Below are 14,647 nucleotides of genomic sequence, written 5' to 3' on the forward strand. Positions count from 1 at the left end.
TGAGAGAGTTACGTTGTGCCGGCCCGTAACAACACCATAAACGCTTTTTAAAGGAACCGCCTTCCGAGCACTACGGCCCACGGATGTGCTAATAAAAAAAAAAGTCGAACCCGGAGTGCGACTTGCAAATGATGCCGCATCAAAACACAGAAAATATTTTGCTTTTGATTTTTTTTTGCAAAAATGTGTGTACGACGCCACGTTATAAGCATGCACGACGGTCTCCCAGCAGGGAAGGTCATTAAAGCATTCAGATCCAGAGACATTCTCGGTTTAAATCATCTGTTTAATGGCATATAGTGCCTGATTTCAAGGCTCAGTTAGGATGTCTGTTGCTGAATCTCCTTTCATCTGATGAATAAGATCAGTCCAATCTACATATTAAAGTCTTTTCTTATTTTATTAAGAAAGTCTTTGTTTTTTCAGTGTTGTGCATGGTACGTATGTCACGCGGTACATTTCAAAGCCACTTTTATACTCGTGCCCTACAAAACGTTCTTTCTTAAAATTTATACTATGATTATGTTATTATTATTTATTATTATAGTTAAAATTGCTTATTTCTCTGGATTTAAACATTCTTCGAAACATTTGGGATAATGTAAGTACACAAGTCAGCAAAATATATAACACTGTTCTAGTGGTTTTTGGATATTTTATTTTAAAAAATCGTACATATTGTGCCTTTAAGTGTGGAGTCTCTGATAAACAGTTTTTATAAATGTCTTTTCAGCCACTTTGATTCATTTAATGCATCCTTGTCGAATGAAAGTATCCTTCAAAAAAGGTTACACACACACATATATATATATATATATATATATATATATATATATTCATAATGTGTTCAAAATTATTTTATCATATATTAATTTAGCTTTAAATGTTAAGATGGTTTTGGTCAAGGTCTCAGTTATCATAATTAAAAAAAAATTTCTTCAGTCCACTGTAAACTGTCAGCGTGTTTAATGGAGAATTTGTTAGAAGGTTGAATCCAAGTTGGATAAGTGGTTAAATTGTTCGCGGGACTGGGCACCAAAGCTAAACTTGTGTTTTGGCGATGAATGATACACGGCGAAGGCCAGACATGTCTGTTTTTGTTACAGGAACAATCTCAGACAATAAAAGAAAGGAAGACCTAGATGAAAGCAAGTAGGGAAGTTAAACACTCTCATTAACAATGATATGCCAGAATTGTGCTATTTGCATATTGCGTGTTTGTGTAATTTATTCACGCTTATTCGACAAGTTGAAGTTTCAAGTGTGTCCCTTCCACTCTCCCCTATCCACTTTTATTTTTATCAGGGAATAATGATTTAAAACAAGGTCATTTGATCTTCTGTTTCAATAGACCTTAATGAAATATTCATTTACTCGCCTGTGGTTTCTCTGACAGCGTTTCTGAGGATGTTCAGTGAAGACACAAAGGCCGTGCTTTTCATCATTCAAGCCCACGGTTCACGTTTTGATTCATACAGATATAGATAATTAAACCTCCATTTACTTGGAAGCATGCAGTTTACCTGGTTTTGTTAGTGTCCATGCAAAAGCCATTTTATAATATGCAAATAGGACTTGTGGGTTGGGGGAATGTGGGCTGTGCACAGTATTGAGTCTTTTTCTTAGGTTTGTAAAGACTAAATGTACTTCAGTGTTTTAGGTGAAAAACACTTCTACATGAACAATCTTTAGTGCGATATGTATGTCATCGCCTCAATTAAATCACGTCGCATCTGACAGTAGTCTTATTTCTTGGACCGTGTTGTATATTGTGGCATGTTTCTACTGTATTTCAGAGCTGGGTAGATTACTTACCAATTGTAATCCGTTACTGATTCCAAATTACATGACAAAAATTGTAGTTAGTAATGTAAGCCATTACATTACACATATTAGGTAATAAAATCAGACTACAACTACATGTCAACTAATTCTCATTCATTTGCAACTACACGTCTACTAACTCTCAGAGTAGACTGTTAGGGTAGGTTTAGGGTTAGTAGAATAAGTTGACAGAGAAAGTGTTAGAATATATTAAGCAGACAGTCTACTAATACTCTACTAACTGCTAGTTGACATGTAGTTGCAAAGTTACTTACTGTTAATAGAATGTCTAAAGTGGACTATCGAAATAAAGTGTTACCAAGTTTTTTTTAATGGCTTAGGATACTATTTTCAGGTTTTTTGAAATCCACAAATCACACTTGTAACATAGCTTGACGTTCATTCAAACCTGTTTTTGTGCTGTTTTAGGGTCATACATGTGTCATTTCACAATGCAAGAGACAATTTAAAATCGTCCTGGTGCTGAATGAAAATGAAAATGTCAGTGCCGTGATTTACATCATATTAGGTAATACACATACATTACCTAAACAAATTGATATAAATTTCACAATTCTTGTAATATCTGTTCACTCTGTAATCAAAAGGCACAATTAATGAAGACAATTCTAACAGTAGAACAGACAATACTATTGATACTGTTACTATTGTGCAATGCAATAGCCTGCAGCCTACAGGTTTTCTTGGCAAAATGTTCTGTCTGTATACTGAATTGATACTGTAGCCGACCTTTTGACCTTTGGGTGAGTTACACTAATTTGGCAACCTTTGTTCATCATGCAGCATACTGTGAAATGACTCGTCTTCCTCTCTTCCTTGAATGTACATTGTGAACAGTTGTGGTTACCATATGAGATACCATAACACTATGTTTCAATGCCCTATTTTGACCATGTACTTTAAGTAATACATACAAAATAATCAAACCAGTTTAAAAATTACATGTATACCAAACAATGTGTTGATGAACCTTTATGATCAGATTAAATGCTAGTAAATAACAGATGTAAATTAAAAGTTTTACATTATCTGCATTAAATTAACAGTAACTACAGTGCAAAAAAAATAAACTTAACCATAAAAATAACTTTGACAGCAACATTTACGGTTTCATATTATTACCTTAAATTTACAGTTATGATATAATGTTAATATACCATCCTACTGAAGTACTACTCTGTTTTGTACCATTACAATATACTGACAACCACCAAAATCAGGTGGTGATAAGGAAGTCAATTGATGGATCAAAACTCATCACAAGTAGCCTTCCCTCAAGCTGAGGAGGTAGATGCTAATATATAGAAGTCGCAGTGTTATATACACATAAAGGAAAAATGCTTTCTTGGTGAAACACATTACACTAAAACAATTCAATAAACGTTAATTTAACAACATTAGATGTAACATAAACTCCTAATGTACATATATTATAAGAAACCTTATTTAAGCAACCAAAAAAAAAAAACGTGGGAAATTCTGGGAATGTCAGTTTACGTTTTTCACTATAAATTATATAGTATACCGTAAAATAACCGTATTTTAATGTAAAGTAAAAAAAAAAATTGATTTGATCTTATACAGTTATTGTTACTGAAACTTACTGCTAAACTATGAACAATTTTAATTTTTACAGCATTTTTACTTTTTTATACCTTAAAAAACACAATCACTTTTTACAGTGTATGCATAGATCCATGCATTTTGAGTCTTGTAATAAGTTATTTGAAATTTTTGATTAACATTGAATGTTCATGGCTTTCTCGCCAACTTTTTGGTGACCAAAAGGTAAATGCCTTACTGGCCCCACGCTACAGTTGCATGTTTTATGACCAAAAACATTCATATGAGGCTCCTCCTTGTATACAAAAAACGTTTTTGTACAGATCTGATGTACATTTACATGTAGGCTGTGTATATGCAACAGTAATTTGTAATGCTAGACTTCAATGTTCAAGGTGAGTTAGTCAACATATAGATGAGAGCGCACAGCCTTGTAGGCAAAAGAACCCTCAGCATCGCTCTACACCATTGGGCCCTTCCATTTAATGCACAAAATCAAATTATAATTAACCACATTTAAGTTGGAGCAGCAAGTCCCTCCTTATAGGTTTCCTGTGATCTCTGCTTCTTTTTTCCGCTTCATGCCCATGGAGTAATTAATATGGTAAGACATCATGTTCGGTGAATTCCTTTGAGATGGGTTTGCGAAAGCTGTTAAAGCCGAGAGGCTGAATTAGTATTCATGCAGATTTTCTCGCTACTAGTCCCCTCTCCCATTGGGACCGAGGGCTAGATTGGGTAGACAGACAACGTTCATCCTTGATTATGTGAGCGGAATGCCGCCCGGCTGCACGAGTGGAGCAGGAAAAGGGCTGTTCCTTGGGCAGCAAATCAATTTCTGTGATCTGCTAAATGGAACAACAACAGTGTGATACTTTAACCCCACACGTCAGGGCACGGGGAAAAAAAAAATAATGGTGCACGCTGAGTTAGGATGATTACTGGCCATTACCTATAGTCTGGGTTTCTCCATCAGTTACCAACCATTTAGGGTGAAATTTTACATATGCCATGATTGTGCAGTGGCATTAATGTGCTGGTCATATCTCAATTAGCATGACTTCAAATTCAGCTTTTATTCAGAACTACTGTAAAACAGCCAGCCAGGTTTTGTTTTGCTGATAATTGGCACTGAATATCCTTCTTTTTCCCAAACAGCCAATGAGTGCCGCTTCCGTTGAACTATTCCGGTCTACACATGTTAATGGGCAAAAAGAGCAACTTGGGGATCATAGATTATGGTTTCAATATTTTTTGTGTAATGTGGCTGTTTGAGCATAAACAACATCTGCAAAGGTAAGATGCTCAAAGTTCAGTGCAAAGGGAGAAATTGTCTTTTAGATAATTCACTTTTTAAGGCTTACAACAAAAGGCTCGTAGGGACTACAACGAGATATTTCCTGGGTTAGTGACATCACAAACCCTGAAATTTACATAAACTCTGCCCCCGGGAACATGCAACAGAGGGGGTGGGGCCATGTTGGGCTACTTTAGAGTTGTTATAGTAGAGCGTTGTTGACGTGCCGTCCAAACGTTGTTATTTTTACCCCGATTGCAGGGCCTCTTTGTTCGGCCTTCCTAGGGACGCTGGACTTAGGGAGCAGTGGTTCAAATGTATTTTTAACTTGGTTCCTGAAAATTATAATCCAAATATAGCTCTATGCACTGCACATTTTATGGAGGACAGCTTCCTCAATCTATGTGAGTTCAAAAGAACTCAATCAAAAAATAACATTAACAGCAGTAGCATTTAAAAATAACAGCGTATCTAAAAATATGAAACAACTACAAAAAAAACCCATACCATTCTTAAATGTCCTGTAAGAGTCATGCTTGCATAGGTTTTAGGCTTCAATAATATTCTCTGGGTCTGACTCGGGTTTAAATTGATTATGCAATATTGAAGCCATTGTTTACAATACACCGTGCATGCAACTACCCATTATGGAAAGAGGCATGATGGTTCCGGACAACGTGCACTTGCGAATCACAACACACTGGGCCAGCTAACCAATCTGGGCCCATTGCGAATTTCTGAGGGAGGAACCAGGAAGTTAACAAACCTTTTTTTAGAAGAACAGAAAAGCAGTGTAGAATGAAGATAAAATATGTGATAAATAATGTGATTTTTTTTTAAACAAAGCATGAACACGTTACTGTGCAACCCATAAACACAATCAAGCTTTCAAAAAAACTGGTGGACCACCCCTTTAAAAAGAAACTTAAGGAGAAAAAAAGTGGACAAAAGCGTCAAAAACTTCACTGCTATCCAAAGCTGTGTGTAGGATATTAACTCCCACCTGTTATCAAAGTAGTTAGCCTCGGACTGCTTCATGTCATCGCAAGTGTCGGCACTACATTCGTAAAAAGAAAAGGTTTTTTAAAGGTTGTATGAAAAACCTTTAATATCCATGGAATCTTTCCATTCCACAAAGGGTTCTTTATAGTGGAATTATATAGTGGAAAAATGTTCTTCAGATTTTTTTTTATATTCTTAACACTTGAGAATACATTATGGCATCAATGCAAATCCCCCTTTTGGAACCTTTATTTTTATGGCCATTTTCATAGGTTTACCATTTCTTTATAAGCTAGGAAAACAGGCTAATTTGACCAGTCGCACCGGAAATGTAAAACAGTTTTCCGGCATGATTTAGGCAAGACTTCCGTGTTCAGGAAAATGTGTAGTTGAGATACTGTGTTGCACATTTATCGGTCAGCCACTGTTCTCATCTGTTCCTTGCTCAGCTTAAACTTGTCATTTGCTGCACGTGCATTCCATCGAATGGTTTCGAAGATGTTGCCAACATCTATTTGAGGGCCTTATGCTCTCTTTTCTCTGAATCTGTCGTGCTCCCTTTGCTACCTGCTCTCGTCCAAGGGTGACCCTGCCCTCTTATTAAGTAGCCCACATTGTGAGCTTTGACTTCCCATTGGATAATTAACCCAAAGCTGAGTCTTATCACAGCTGTCTGGCAATCTGGCACGAGGTAATTCACTGCTCCCTGAATGCAGGGCCAAAGCACTAGCACCTTATGCTCTGTGATTGAAGACAATCTCCTGAGATGAACAGAATTAATCATCACAGATAAAAGAGAACTAGTTTTTCTTGTGTCTCTTTGGCTACCGCAACTATTGACTTTCCACTCTGCTCTGCACGCAAACAGCATCGAGGGCTCAAAAGGGGTCACCTCTCGCATTCACCCGTCGCTTGCGTCCTATATGCGGATGTGCTGTCTTTTTAACCTCTGCACTTCAAGCATTCGGGCACAGTTCATAACCTGCCGTTACATCTGTAGCGTTTCACTTCATCCTTCTTTGTCTGTCCTACCGCAGGGAATACAAATGTTTATAGACTGAAGGGTGCAGACTCCATCTGGGAAAGCAGAAGTCACATTACGGTAATCTCTGCCTGGATTAAATCTGTTGTTCATGGAGATGTTAACAAAGGTGATAAAACAAGATTAGCCAAGACACACAGAGCGGGGATTGTGGAGTGTGTTCTTATTAGCATGCACTGTGCTCTGGAGAAGAGAGCACGCTCAACTCTCCTCACGGGGGGAACAGGGTTCAGCCATTAGCATGAATAGGAAATGCTAATTTAAAGCCTCAGACACCTGCTCCTCAGCAGCGGTCTTAGCTATGCGCGGTGAGAGATTCTAGCTACTGGCATAAATATATATGCAGGACCACTGTTGGGGAAGCTTCTTTGAGACGGTTGCTTCCCAAGCTACAGGCTAACCATCATTTGTAGAAGTTAATCTACTGGGAAGCTACTCTTTTGGAAAGTAGCTACTTACCAGCAAAGACAGGCTACTAATCTAAAGTAGCAAGTGAAGTTAAGGAAACTAAATATTTTAACCCCCCACCCCCAAGCAATAAAACAGGATACACTGGTAGACTGTTACAGTGTAAATACACAAATAAGTGCTGAGTAAAATTAATTTTCCTTGTTACATGTACTTACTATTATAATAACAATTAGTTATGCATAATTACATGCAAGTAACCCTAAACCAAACCTAATCCTAACACTAACCATATACAGTAGTAAGTACATACATGTAGTTAATTAATATTACTCAGTACTTACATGTATAATTACATTGTAACAAGGACACCTTAAAATAAAGTGTAACCTAATTGAACACATAAATAATAAATGTTTGTAATTTTAACAGTAAAGACTGTAAAAATGCTACAGTAAAACCTGTTAGTTAGGTTATGTTGAAAAACCATACTAGATCTAATAAGTCTTTAAGTAATTTTACAGTAAAATACTGTCAAATGTACAAATTTTGGAAGACAGAGTCATCTTCTTAAAAAAAAATAAAGATAATATTTCTACAATTCACTGCATGAGACATTGATTGCATTTTGTTTAAACAATTATGTTTGTGTGTGTTTTTTTTAATCAGTTATGTGCATTTGGGCTTTATGTTACATCTTACACCATAATGGCGTTTTGTATTGTGTACAAAGTGTACCTTTCACCTCCGCTTGTGATATTTAATTATCTCTAATGACCTCATGTGTCTATTTACCACCTGTATTATTACAAAGGATATCAGTATATAATACAGGTGCAAAATAGAGTAGTAGAATGGGTTTAGCGTTTGATTTAGAGTTGGTTGATTGTAATTATCCATAATTTTCTTTTATTGCTATAGTAAACAAAATAAACAAGGACATTGTAAATAAAGTGCTATCCAAGAACAATGAAGATAATTTAATGAATAAACATCTTAATTAGAGGGAAATTATTCATCTAGAACAGGTACATTTAGACTAAATACAAGCAGTCAAAAGCATAGTGATGAATGGCTTAAGATGAGAAATGAGTCACTGAATCTTTTCCGGAGCCAGAGCGACGGAGGACCAAGGTGGAGCTGGCAGGAGGAAGGAGCCCAATAGAGCCGGAGGTTGGAGCAACAAGGTGCAGCCGGAGGAGCGGAGTCCTGAGGCGATGGCGGTTCGACGCCCAACCAAGGCAGAGCCGGAGGGACGAGGGAGCTAGGAGCCGCTGGGTCTACGGGCCAAGGCAGAGTCCGGGCCTCGGAGGCGGAGGTGAGGGATTCTCCAGCCATGGCGACGCTGGAGGATGGCAGACCCGCGGCGCTCACACCATAATGATGGTGGGCTGAGGGCGAGCAGAGGGGCTGCCAGATGACAGCGGTGGAGGAGGCAGGAGCGGGTGGGAGAGCGGGCATTTGTGTGTTTCCGGGCATTCAGGGCTTAACTCTGGATCGGAAGCCCCCTCTAGGCTGAACACAGGAACAGGATGGCGCTCAGGAGGAGCGGACACTTGAGGGCGCTTACGAGGAGCTGGCACTGGAGAGCGATTTCTAGGAGCGGGCACTGGAGGGCGCTCTGGACTGGATTCGGGGACTGGAGCCCTCTCCTCTTCGGCACTTTCGCCGCGCCATACTCAGCTCACCCTCAGCCGCGGTGAAGGTGGTGGAACTCCTCTCCGCGCTCACACTGTCCGTGGCTTTCTCCCTCATTGCGGGCATTGTCGCCAGCTCTCGCACCTGGTCTGACGGCTGGGGCTCTACTTCTGGGACGGTCCTCCGCTCAATCGCATTACGCAGGCTCGTAGATCGCGTCAGGAATTGCCTCTTCATCATTGGTGGGCTCGGGCTTTAGCTCCGCACAGCGGGGAGATGGTGGGTTGGGCTCTGGGTCCGGAGTGGATCTGGCGAGATCATCCTTGGGAGTTTCTTGCCAGAATCCACTCCACAAACACGCCAAAATCCTCTCGAGGACCATCTTCGGACGACGACGCCCTGCACTTGATGTTTAGACTGGTGTCGTAGAATGCACAGAGCGCGTCGTCCGGGTAGCTGGTGGTGCTTGCTAGCAGCTGGAACAGTCTAGTATGGTCCTCGAGAACTTTGTCCCCCTGCTCCAGCAGGAGGAGGAGGTATGCGGAGCGAAAAAAGGCATCCATCAGGGAACAATGGAAAAAAAAGACACTGGGTAAAAACGGGAAACAAAACGGAGGGTAAACACACGGACGGTACTGTTTAGGTCGGTTCATATTTCACAATCTGTGATGGCGAGGAACGATGGAGACGAGGAATAAATGAAACTGTCTTTAATCCATGGAACACAGGGTACATGAACACTGGAGACAGCAGGAAACACATCAACGTAACGAGTAGAACCGACAGAGAGAGATTGCACAGACTAGGACTTAAATACAGGGGATGATTGGGCAAACACAGGTGTATGGGATGACTAATCAAATTAATTAACAAAACGAGGACAGGAACATGACCAAATAAGGGAACAGAAAGAGGGGCAAAACATGACACAGACAGTCCAAGATCCTGACACCAACACTGTCGACCAGTAATTAAATCTCTTAATTGCTTTGAACACTCGGACATGAGTCGCGACTTACAAATGAGGACAATGGAAGCAATCAAAATCAACAAAAGAGCAATGATATGCAATTGCTATAACAAGTCTCAGTTAGTTTAACATAGTACCTGTAGCAAGGTTTTTTAAGTTATATAATAAATAAAAAGAAAACAGATAGAATAGAGCAAGCTAGTGTTAGAGGCCTTTTTTTTGCTTTTGTTAATTGTATAATAAAAAAAGAAAACAATTAGAATACAAAAAGATTAGAAAAGCTAGTGTTAGTTTTTTTTTAAAGAAAACAAGCAGTAAATGAATAGAGTGCAAGTCTAAAAGGGACACGTTTTTTAAAGAATAGAATTAGAATAGAGAGTGCTAGAGTTAGAGGGTCAAATAAAGAATGTTATAACGTTATTTCGTCTCGTTTAGTCGCGTTATTATTATTATTTTGCAGTATTTCTGCTTCCTGTGTCTCACTTCAGCGGCTGCATCAGGTCGCACTGCGCAGACGCAGGCGATGTCACTTCCTCAAGCCCCACTCGCGGCATTATTTAGAAGACTTAAACCAAACAAAGTTAAGTCTGACAGAAAAAGGGACCGATGGCCGGCCAGCCGGGGTTCGTCTTTATTTAAATGTATGTTTGTGTACTTCTAACATGTTTGGTTGGTAAAATAAATGTTGTAAATTCAAATCAGAGCGTCTTCCGTCGTGTCTGGAATGGTTGTATTCTTGAGTCTATTCACCTTATTCCGCCCCACCCACTTTTAATACTTCGCTCTTCCGCATTTTGTCATCCGACTTCCGCTAAAGTGATACGGCACATCCGGTAATTAGTTCAGTAGTTGTGAGATTGTTTATAGCTAGATATAACTGTGGCAAAATGACAAAGAATGTTAATGCCGTAAATGTTATAAATTGGGAGCACGATGAAAACTGCTGACCTGATGACCATCTGCAGACTAAGTATCTTGTCTAATCTCTTAATTGTACAGTGGAGTAAGGTAAGTGAATATTTATAAATGACATATTAATAGCCTAGTAATTCTGCACACAGTGTATATGCAAAAGATAAGGTAAAGGTAAGATTTGGTAGGTGTACATTAAGTCTAATCATGCTATCACCTGATACAAGGAATAAGGTAGGTTAAGATCAAGTGTAATAATAATGAATGATTTTGAAATGACAACTCTGAAAGTTTAGAAATTTATTTTAAGTATACAAACTAGTGCTGGCCAACGATTAATTGCATTCAAAATGCAAGTTTTTGTTTACATAATATATGTGTGTGTACTGTGTATGTTCTGTACAGGGCTGAGGGCCTGTAAGCTGCTCATCTGGGTTCCATCACAGCAAGTTCTGCTACATGTCCCATACAATGAGCAATTCTGTGCCAAGACTAGCTAGACTAAAAACCTTTTATTTTAAGTATATGCTTCCTCATGTGTCAGATGAGTTTCAGGCAGGCCGCCTGTTGCTTTCCACAAGATACTTGCAGCTTTGTAAATAAGCAGGAATGAGAATAATTAGGGTTAAGGATAGGATATTAGGTAATTGGGGTTGGAATGTAGAGGCTGTAGGTGAAGACTGGAACTATTTTAAATTAGTTGTTTTAAATCAGTTGTGTTGAACAAGAGACAGACTGTGATTTGTGTTTTAGAAAATGTATAATTTCATATAAGTTGTATAAAATCAGTTGTGATTTGTTGATCAGTGTTTGTTGTTTTCAGGAAGCGAGAGACACCTTCTACTGACCATCCTGTAGAGGTAAAATTTTCAAGCATTTAATTTCCATATGTAATAAACCAAGATGGAATTAATTTGCAAACTTGACATGACTTATTCCTTCAAATCAGAGATCAAAGATAAAAAAAGATAAAATTAAGATAATAAAAAAACTATTCACAACAGGTAGCTTCTGGTGACATTGTAAAGGTTTACAAAAATAACTATTACAGCAGGTAACATCTGGTCACATTGTAAAGGTTTATAAAAATAACTACTTACACTATTTAGTGAAGTGAAGTGAAGTGACATGTGAATAAGCTTTAATTGTTAGTGCAATATAAAAAAGTGAAAAACAAGTGACGTGACATGTGGCCAAGTATGGTGACCCATACTAGAAATTAGTGCTCTGCATTTAACCCATCCTAAGTGCACACACACAACAGTGAACACACACACCGTGAACACACACCCGGAGCAGTGGGCAGCCATTTATGCTGCGGCGCCCGGGGAGCAGTTGGGGGTTCGGTGCCTAGTGTCGGTACCTCAGTCATGGTATTGAAGGTGGAAGAGAGCGCTGGTTATTCACTCCCTCCACCCACAATTCCTGCCGGACCAGAGACTCGAACCCGCAACCTTTGGGTTATGAGTCCGACTTTCTAACCATTAGGCCACGACTTCCCCAATTTACACTGATTAGTTAAAGAAAAACCACAGCAAAATGTATCGACAGTCGTGGAACGCACCTACAAATCAACACATTCATCCTCTACATCAGAAATTATGTCGCTGCGAAGGTTACACAGGGCTGCACAAATTCTCAAAATGTTATCAATCTTAGGGGTGAGGTTAATTGGAACTGTTTGAGAAAGGATTTTGAAGTTTTTCAGTCGGCATATGACCCGCTCAACATGGACACGTACATTGGCAATGCGCCTAGTGTTGGTGGTGTCTTCTTCAGAGAGTTGTATGCATCTCTTGGTGAATGACAAGTTTCACCTTCCTTTCATACAGGAGATCGGTAATGGTGAAGCCTCTGTCCGCCATTACTTCATCGCCTGGACGAAGGTATTCCAGGAACCCTGAATTTGCAGTTATGAATTTGTCACTGCACCTTCCTCCATACGCTGGTGAGATGAACATGATCAGTGTACATGGTGCAAAAGAGACCAGGTATTTGATGGTGTTCTGGCCGTAGTAATGGCTGTAGGACTCACCTCTTGAGTCAAGGTTGTGTGGCTTTTGAAGGGGTGTCTCTGAACAGTCGATCACACATGTTGTATTTGGGAATTGTTCTCTGAAACACTGAGGCATTGTTGCCTGGATTGTCTCCCTGGGAAGCCATGGTATGTAATCCCTCATGTTCTCCTCCATGATGTCAATCCAACATGAAATCACCTTGCTTACAATGGACTGAGAAACACCAAACCTTTCAGCAAGATCACCCTGCAATAAATTAAGATGCAGCTTCATCAGAGTCATCAGGAGCTGATCCCAAGTGTGTAGCTGGAAGCTGTTGGTGTATGTACTGGACCTGGTAAGGTGCTCGGCAAATGAATTAAATGCATCCAATGTCAACCCTGTGTATAGCTGACAAAGGTTGTTTTTTTCTCAGCAGAGTTATGTACAATGGCACCGGCTCAATGTATTGTGTTCCCATATCAGATGTAGGTGGCTTCAGTTTGAGTTGTGATTTTGAACTGTAGTTGTGGTCAGAGACAGATGGATCCTTCCATTGTGTTTCTGCATCACAGTTCAGGGGCATGTGGATGTGATCACCCTCACAGTTGTCCACTGCATCACTGGTGGTCATCGATACATCTGTGGAAATAATATTAAACATTTTTACATTAATACTTAAAATACATCATACAATCATACATACAATTAATATATGATGGGACCCATACTTAGAACAGTATGTGTGTGAGAGAGAGATGCATTAAAAACAAAACAGTATAGACGCTGTAAATGTAGTGTTAAAACGTAGATCAATATCTGAATGAGAAATGTAGCTAGCTGGCCTGCTATCATCTGCAATCTCTGTAACTTACAGGAATAATGTGAGCTATTGTAATGTACCATAATATCTTGTACTATCGTAAATATGAAATAAATAGGTGGGCAATGGTAATCATGCAAAATTCGTTGTACTTTAACTGCTCGTTACTGACCTTAAATGTATTCATAGAACAGACTTCATAACTCTTAACGTTAGGCGAACAAGCACATAGCTAGCTAAGTTAACGTTAGCTTACCTGAATCTGACAACCTTTTCAGCACCCGGCGTGACTGCTTTACCGGAACATCGTAAAAACAGGAACGTTTGGAAACATACGAAAGACTTTAAACATACGATTGCGACAATATGGTTTATTTGTGTTTGTCAAGTCATCTCCAGGTATTAAATAAAGTATATGAACAATGCAGTGCTAACTGACATAGCATTTATTACAGTATTGAAACTATTCTGCCTTATTATGTGATAAAAAAAAGTGTTTGTAGTATATAAGCAAATCATTATTATTGGTTATTGTCCAGCAGTTATCTGATTTCTAAGCCACTTAAAAGTTAGAAATGAGAGGAAAAATTAAAGTTGCCTATACACCAGTCAACAGTTTTTGAACAGTAAGATTTTTAATGTTTTTTAAAGAAGTCTCTTCTGTTCACCAAGCCTGCATTTATTTGATCCAAAGTACAGCAAAACAGGCTATTTCAAACAACTGTTTTCTATTTGAATATATTTTTAAAATGTAATTTATAATGATTTCAAAGCTACATTTTTTTTGCATCATTACTCCAGTCACACGATCCTTCAGAAATCATTCTGATATTCTGATTTGCTGCTCAAAAAACATTAATAATAATAAGAATTAAAAAAGGTTTCTTGAGCAGCAAATCAGCATATTAGAATGATTTCTGAAGATCATGTGACACTGAAGACTGGAGTAATGATGCTGAAAATTCAGCTTTGACCACAGCGATCATTTTAAAATATATTCAAATAGAAAGCAGTTATTTTAAATAGTACAAATATTTCACAACATTACTGCTTTTGCTGTACTTTGGATCAAATAAAATGCAGACTTGGTGAGCAGAAGAGACTTCTTTATAAAACATTAAAAATCTTACTGTTCAAAAACTGTTGACTG

The 14,647-nt window shown here is 38.7% G+C and overlaps 1 protein-coding gene across 1 annotated transcript in view; it reads left to right on the forward strand.

The window, feature by feature from the left end:
* The window catches only part of LOC107558458 (centrosomal protein kizuna-like), a 43,148-nt gene that overhangs the window by 26,079 nt on the left and 2,422 nt on the right, over positions 1–14,647 (forward strand). The window contains exons 9-10 of the mRNA XM_016242122.1: positions 13,005–13,014; positions 14,594–14,598. Coding sequence (XP_016097608.1) covers positions 13,005–13,014; positions 14,594–14,598 — 15 coding nt within the window. The remainder of the gene's footprint in view (positions 1–13,004; positions 13,015–14,593; positions 14,599–14,647) is intronic.

Source organism: Sinocyclocheilus grahami, unplaced genomic scaffold (genome assembly GCF_001515645.1).
Source record: "Sinocyclocheilus grahami isolate Dianchi unplaced genomic scaffold, SAMN03320097.WGS_v1.1 scaffold646.1, whole genome shotgun sequence".
NCBI classification, from domain to species: domain Eukaryota; kingdom Metazoa; phylum Chordata; class Actinopteri; order Cypriniformes; family Cyprinidae; genus Sinocyclocheilus; species Sinocyclocheilus grahami.